This window comes from Coenobita brevimanus, chromosome 78 (assembly GCF_032717465.1).
Source record: "Coenobita brevimanus isolate Jiangsu-jjx chromosome 78, ASM3271746v2, whole genome shotgun sequence".
NCBI lineage: Eukaryota > Metazoa > Arthropoda > Malacostraca > Decapoda > Coenobitidae > Coenobita > Coenobita brevimanus.
In genome coordinates this window covers 5,548,351-5,556,394 of record NC_137031.1, presented here as the reverse complement: position 1 = coordinate 5,556,394, position 8,044 = coordinate 5,548,351, and the positions used below count along the sequence as shown (strand labels likewise).

The following is an 8,044-nucleotide window of genomic DNA, read 5'->3' as shown; positions in this document are numbered from 1 at the left end:
AATAGTTGGTGAGTGGGGTGTGCCTGCAGAGATGGATGAGATTGGAAGTGCTTTAGTGGACATTTGTGCCGGGGGAGGGGGAGGGGGAGTTGGTGATAGCTAATACCCTCTTCGGGCACAAAATGATCCACAGGTATACATGGTGAGTGATGAGAAGGGTGGATGGTGAATTGAATGAATAGAAGGCAATGATTGATTATGTGTGTGTAGGTGAAAGGATGAGAAGGTGTGTTAATGGATGCAAGAGTATATAGAGGTCGGGAGAGTGGACTTCCGGACCACCACTTGCTGGTGGTCAGAATCAAAGTCCAAACAAAATGGAGAAATAGAAGGGAAGGACAGGAGAAAGTATTTCTTACAAGGAGGGTAGAAAAGTTACAAGAGGATGGAATAAGGGCAGAATATAAGAGGGAAGTGAAGGGGTAATTAGATAAATATAGATTGGAGCAGATGGGGGACGTGGAAGGTGTGTGTTAGATATTCACAGAAGAAATCTGTACAGCATGTGAGGTGGTGTGTGAGGTGAAGAGAAGACGAAAGGGGATGCAGGGAACAGCATGGTGGACTGAAGAGGTGAGAGAGGCTGTGGCACAGAAGAAGAAGTATACAGTGAGTGGATGAGAAACAGAGGCGTTGATGAGTTGAGAGACGGAAGAGAGAGTTATATGTAGAAAGGAAGGGAGAGGTGGAGAGTTTAGTGAGAGTAAGAAGAGAGTGGATAAGGAATTTGGAAGGAATTTGAGTGTAAAGTGGAGGGAATGTAAGATGTTTTGGAAAGAGGTAAAGAGTTAGACAGAGTGTACTGACACCTCTGCGATCCAGACTTTTACGTGGTCAAAAGGGGCAGAAATCAAATCACTAGTGATGACCACTGTGTGCTGGAATGGTGGGGAACTCAGATTGATGGAGACACTCTCCCACTACCGGTCTCTTCGGTTGCGTTTATTACTTTTCAGGTGGTCAAGTTAAGAGTGTTAGCATGCCAAAATGATGGGATCAGTCTCCAACTCGGCTAACCCAGGCCCAACTTTCGCGATTTCCCCTAAATGCTTCTAAGGTTACATATTAACAAACTACTATGTAAGCTCTATACCACTAGTTCTCAAGGATTATACAAACAGTAAAGTTCGAGTGGGAGGAAGTATGTATTAACAAACCTCTCCAAAAGGGCAGAATAATCCTGAATCAGTTGGTATGTTACTCAACATCATATGGCCCTAATATCAAAATCCAAAAAACTTAGCTCCTTTGTCCCAAGTTCAGTGCAATGTGGCGCTCCATAATAGTCCTTCTCAGCCCATAGTTCACTGGTCCAGTCTTCTAATATTCTTGTCTTCCACACTGGACCTTGACCTCCACACCGGGACTCTGACTCACTCACTGAGACTGACCCCCACACTTAGACCCGCTAGAAATTAATATGTATAATGAATAACTACTCTTCCTAATGCATGTAATCCACACGATCAAGAAATTCTCATAATAAAGAAACATGGGTTACAACACTCGGCATTTCAGTTAGAAACGGAATAACACATGGCACTACAGACACATAGGTCTGCTCAAAATAATACTTATTGTAGGGATAATATAGAAATACTATAACAAATAAGCATGAATAACTCTAACTCTAACCATGAAAAACATCACTGCATCGAAATCATTGTGCCCCACAAAGTAACTACGTGAACATTAACTCACAACACAGCCTTAAAAAGTACTGAATTGCAAATCATCCCAACACGTATTAATAAACAATTTACAGTTCCAGGGCACCTGATATTTTGCCCACAAAAATCACACATTCATCTGAGGCTCAGACAGAACTCTGCAGCTAGTATTTTCGTATTCCAGTTACACACTAAATAATAATATAAAGTACAATGCACAAATATATGGGAAATACCTCACTATTCAGCTGAAGAGATACAAGGAAGGTGAGCGGGAACACAGGCTCGCTTCTCCAAAGGCTAGTGGCATCACCTCGCATGATTGTTATACACTTCTGAATTCCTTGGGGGGGGGGGGAAGAGGATAATGACAGTACCGACCATCTCCCACGTTTCACGGCCGGTGAGCGAGTGATCAGTGATACACGTCTGTCCTGCGTGGTGGGAAGGGGGAGGGGGGGGGGATGACGGCTTACACAATATAAAATTTTCGTTATTAGAGACTCGTGATAGACTCAATGTGATGCCTTTCCCCCGACAATCGACTACCCAAAAAAAATTTTATTCCGTAGTTACAATAATTATTTTACAACAATCTCTATACACTTGCATCGAAAAAAAAGAAGAATCATCGTGCCTTAAATCCCTTTGCGCATGCGTACCTTATGCTGGATTACGTGACCACAGGCACATATTCACTCGAGTTTTTATATTATAAAGAGACTTAATACTAGTAAATTACAGTAGGAAAAAAAAAAATGACTTAGCTACTAGGTAACTTAATCTACGTTCTGATCACGTTCGCATGGAAACAGCTACACCTCGGCCCTGCTCTCTCACTTAACCGAACTTTTGGTCGTAAAATAAACTACATACAACTCATTATCACTTCTGGGCACTACAAGGGTGCCAAAGAAGTTAACTGGGGAGTGAAGGATAAAAATGGTAGATTACTAATGGAGAAGGGAGACAAAGTGGGCAGATGGAGAGAACACATCAATAATTGTTGTATAGAGAATGAAAGTAATGCAAGTATTTGCGGCTGGGGAATGGCTGGGAGAAGGAGGGATGTGAGAAGAGAGAAAGAAATCAGTAGGATGGAAGTTGTGGAAGAAATGAAGAAAGTTAAAATGGGAAAAGCCCCAGGAACTGATAGAGTGTGTGGTGAAATGCTGAAGCATGGGGGAGAGATAGAAGTAGAATGGATGTGAAAGATGTGCAGATTGGCCTGGGAGGAAGGCAGAGTCCCGGAGGATTGGAAGTCAGGTCTAATTGTTCCCCTGTACAATGGAAAGGGGGAAAAAGTGTATGGTAATCATAGAGGCATTTGCCTTCTTAGTGTAAAAGGAAACGCGTATGGTACGATACTTACTGACAGAGTTAGGGAAATAACAGAGGAATTAGTTGGAGAACAACAGGGAGGTTTAGGAAGGGAAGAGGTTGTGTAGAGCAGATATTCATTTTAAGATCTTTAGTGGAAAAGTTTCTAGAGAAGGGAAAGGAGTTGTGTGCAGCCTTCATGGATCTGGAGAAAGCATATGACAGGGTGGATAGACAAGGATTGTGGAAAGTATTAAGAATATATGGAGTAGATGGGAAGTTGCTGAATGCTGTGAAGAGTATGTATGAGGGTGCAAAGGCTGCAGTGCATATGGATGGTGAACTGAGTGATTATTTATATTTGAAGGCTGGATTCAAACAAGGATCTTTCGTGTCTCCATGGTTCTTCAATCTACAGTATATGGATAGGGTTATAAAAGAGATAAAGGCAGGGCAGTGGAAGTTGGACTGGTCCTAGTGAGAGAGGGCAGTGTTTGGAAACTCCCTGTACTGTTGTTTGCAGATGATACTGTGTTGTTAACTGAAGAAGAAGGGAAACTGCAAGGCTTGGTGGATGAGTTTGGGAGAGTGTGTAAGAAACGGAATCTAAAGGTGAATGTAGGAAAGAGTAAAGTTATGATCTTCGAGAGAAGTGAAGTTAGTGAATGTACAGTGAGACTGGATGATGAGGAAATGGAGAATGTGATTAAGTTTAAGTACTTGGGTAGTGTGATGAGTAAGGATGGAAGTTTAGAGGGTGAAGTCCTTAAAAGGGTGCAGCAGGGAAGAAAGGTTGCTGGTTCCTTGAAAGCAGTAATAAGAAACAGGGAAGTGAGCATGGAAGTAAAAAAGCTACTACCTGACGGTATTGTGATACCAACTCTAATATATGGAAGTGAAGTTTGGACCTTGCTGGAGGGACAGAAGTCAAGAGTAAGGGCAGTGAAAATGAGTTATTTGAGTGGAGCATGTGGAGTCACATGGAGAGACAGGCTGACAAATGAGGAAGTGAAGGAGCGATGTGGTGTGGATGTGGATGTGATAGGAAGCATTAGAAGAAACACATTAATGTGGTTTGGCCATGTGGAGTGGATGGAGAGTGAGTGACTGATGAGGAGAGTGTATGTGAGGTGGAGGGGGGGAGAGGGAGGGGAAGGCCAAGGATGAGATGGAGGGATGGAGTGGAGAGGTATATGAAAGTGGGGGGTATGAGCTGGGAGCACGGCAGTGAAATGGCGGGGGACAGAGCGACATGGAGGCGATTTGTTTGTGTCCACCCCTTACGGGATCAAGGCGTCAGGCAATATATATATATAGATAGATATAGATAGATAGATCTATATATATATATATATATATACAGAGAGAGAGAGAGAGAGAGAGAGAGAGAGAGAGAGAGCTATATCTATCTATCTATATATATATATATATATATATATATATATATATATATATATATATATATATATATATATATATGCACATGCAGCACTGTTAGTACATTAATTCAGAAGCATTTCCAAGAAAAGTATCTCGAAGCAGTATGCATCTGTCATATTAATATTTATTATGTATATCAGGTACAAAAGATCGCCGAAGATTTCACCTCTGCTGCTGCTAACTTACCTTTGTTGGCTAATATTCCTTAAGCTGAGGAAGGATTGGTATGTTTTTCTGCCCATAGGTGATTCTCTAGTACGATGAATCAAGGGAACCAAGGAGAAAGTAATGGGCACTCCTCATGTATAAAGCAGACATAGTGGAACCGTAGAACAGTGAATGAACTCTGTCCTTGACTGTACTACAGTAACAAGTTGCAAATGAAATAAATGTTGTAAGGTCTGTCATATATTTATACGCCTGCATTAGTACAAGGAAGAAAACTCTCGGCTATTGAATCACAAAAACTATATGGAGTATACACGGAGATTATCCTGGACCTGTTTCATGTGTTATGCAGAAGAGTGTGTAGTACCTGGGACGTGAGGGTGAGGGTGTAGGTGGAGTTGTCATATATCCAGTCACTGCAGGCCTTCTCCTCAAACCCGCCTCCTTCAGTGTCATTCGTGTAGTAGCGGCAGTTGTTTCTGAAATGGCAGAATTGCATTTAGGCTATCTGTACTGCCATAAGCTTTTGTAGAATTTATCAAGAAGTATTTATCAAGGTATTTACGAGATGCAGAGGGTGTGATTGTCTGGTGGAGGAAGGAGAAAAAGTGGGATTGGTAATAAATTGTGGAAAAAAAGTATGATTGGTAATAAATTGTGGAAAAAAAGTGGGATTGGTAATAAATTGTGGAAAAAAAGTGGGATTGGTAATAAATTGTGGAAAAAAAGTGGGATTGGTAATAAATTGTGGAAAAAAGTGGGATTGGTAATAAATTGTGGAAAGACTGACATTATTAATTTGAACGTGGAGAACCAAATCGATTGTGTAATTGGGAATAATGTGGTGAAGAATGTAGAAAACTTTAAATATCTGGGAACGATTGTATCATCTAATGGATCATTAAACAATGAAATTGAGGAGAGGATTAGACAGGCTTGGCGAGCTGTTGGAATGTTGAAATCTGTTTGGAATAATGATATGCTTTCGGTGCATACTAAAGTGAAAATTTACAAGTCCATGGTTAGACCAATTTTAATTTACGTGCATGAGTCATGGTACAGTACAACTGCAACAGATCAGAAAGTATTAGGATTTGAGAATAAAATACTGAGAAGGATTCTTAGGGTAAAGTGGCAAGACAGAGTTACAAATGCAAGAGTAAGAGATATTACGAGAGTGGAACCAGTTAATGAATATGTGAAACTGTCTCGCTGGAAGTGGCTGGGGCACATATACAGAAAAGAGCGTAGTTTAATACAGGATGTGTCAGAGTGGACTGCTAGAGGAAGAAGAGGTAGAGGTAGGCCGAGGGAAACCTGGTTGAGGACAATGAAAAAAGAAGCAGGAGAGAAGTGTTGGTGCGACCTGAAGGAGATGGCAAGAGACGAATATTGGTGGAGAGAGATCATTGAGGCCCTATGCATCCCGTGGGGTGCCACAGGAAGTGATTGATTGATTGATTGATTTATCAAGGTGAACCAAAGGGCTATACAACCTTCATTCACCATGGAAGAAGTTAGATAGTCCCTAAATAAGCCAACTACAACCTTTAGTATTTCGGCAGCGACAGGAGATAGGTAAAGGGTTCACGGAGGACTGTCACTTATTTGATCCTTTAAATACGACGATTTTTTTCTCTTTCATTTTGGTTGCTCTTCTTTTTCTGAGACATACCATCAACACTCAAGCTATTATTGAAGAATTCTGGATGTTGTGAAGTACTCTCATGTTTGTATACATTACGAGAAATAGCCATAAATCCCCTTCTTGCCCAAATCCCTTAATGGGAGAAACAGACAAAAGGGGGGCATTAGAAGAAAATATATTCCAATTACTACAGTCACGCTTCATTAAGGTAATTCTAAGCTTCATGTCGATTATATTCAGCTGTGGAGTGGCTTGTGAAAACATACAACCACCACTAATCCCACCAAGACTAATGTGTTCTCTGAAGCGATACAGAATTTCCTAGTGGCTGCAGATATTCAAAAAAGTCATCGGCATGAAGGAATCAAAAGTTGAAAACAAAGGAAATGTTATTCGATTTTGAGAGAAACAAGAAAGTGGAATGTTAGAGACAGAGAAAAGAAACGAGGGGGGGGGGGAGGCTGAGGAATGTTTGAAACAGCATGTCAGGGAAATATATACCAAGAAAATACGTTGATGACAGAGAATGATATAATGACATAAGCGGAAGAGAAAGAAGAGGATGTATAAAAGAAGGAAAACAAGATGCAGGAAAAATGGACAGAGGTATCGTACACTGTACATGTACGATAAGTTTCAAGGGGAGAGAGAGAGAGAGAGAGAGAGAGGAAGCAATATGGGTATAAAAGGTATAAAAGTAAATCTTAAAAAAAAAAAAATAGGGAAGGTAGAGGACAGCCTTAAGAGATCGAAGGGTGTCTGTGGGAACAAGGAGGTAGACTTTTTAAAGCCTTATACAGCGAGATCTGTATTAATAATTCACACGTTTGCACTCGCCTTCACAAAACAGAAAACACACAAGAATTTTTATTCCTGGCAGGTCAACGGTGAATGAGTTACTGTACATACATCGGAGTTGAAATGATGTGATGTATATATATGTATGTATGTATGTATGTATGTAACCTAGGGATCTCTTAGCTGAATGGTTACATGAAATCATAAAGTGGGTAAACAGATTTTTAGAAAAGGACTTAATCGAGATTCAGCTGTATAATGTGTAGCTTTAGGTTAGTCTTTGGGATTTTCATACTATAGTCAAGTGACACACGAAGCTGACCGCCAATACACACCTTCAAAGTATGAAACTATTTAATGAGCCAGCTTACTACAACATCATTTTTTACGAATGGTACGACTATATTTTCATGATAAGTTCGCTTACAATATTTATTAAGGCATCCCTGACTTCCCAGCGACTTCATCAACTCTTCCTGTCTGCATATACAGTATAACTATCATTCATGTTAGACCCTGTGACCGGAGAGGGCTGGAGGTGTGGGTGGGGTGGAGTGAGGGTCAGGGTTGGGTTGAGCTGGGGTAGGGTGGAATGGGAATTGGGAAAGGCGGAGTGGGGATGGGGGTGGGGATGGACTTGGGGAAGGTGTAGGGTGAAGTGGGGATGGGGGTGGGGATGGAGTTGGGGTAGGTGTAGGGTGAAGTGGGGATGGGGGTGGGGATAGAGTTGGGGTAGGTGTAGGGTGAAGTGGGGATGGGGGTGGGAATGGAGTTGGGGAAGGTGTAGGGTGAAGTGGGGATGGGGTAGAGTAGAATGGAATTTGGGATGAAGTGGAGTGGGGGATGGAGATGTAGTGGGAGTGGGTGATGGGATGGCAGTGGGAGTGGGGAAGGGGGTGCAGTGGAAGTGGGGAAGGGGGTGCAGTGGAAGTGGGGAAGGGGGAAGGGGTGTTAAATAAAGCCGAGACAGAGGTCAAATAAGGTAACGTTAGGATCCCGT

At 41.7% G+C, this 8,044-nt stretch overlaps 1 protein-coding gene across 1 annotated transcript in view; it reads right to left on the bottom strand.

The window, feature by feature from the left end:
* Positions 1–8,044, bottom strand: part of LOC145408651 (organic anion transporter 3-like) — a 33,605-nt gene that overhangs the window by 15,192 nt on the left and 10,369 nt on the right. The window contains exon 3 of the mRNA XM_080279334.1: positions 4,966–5,077. Coding sequence (XP_080135460.1) covers positions 4,966–5,077 — 112 coding nt within the window. The remainder of the gene's footprint in view (positions 1–4,965; positions 5,078–8,044) is intronic.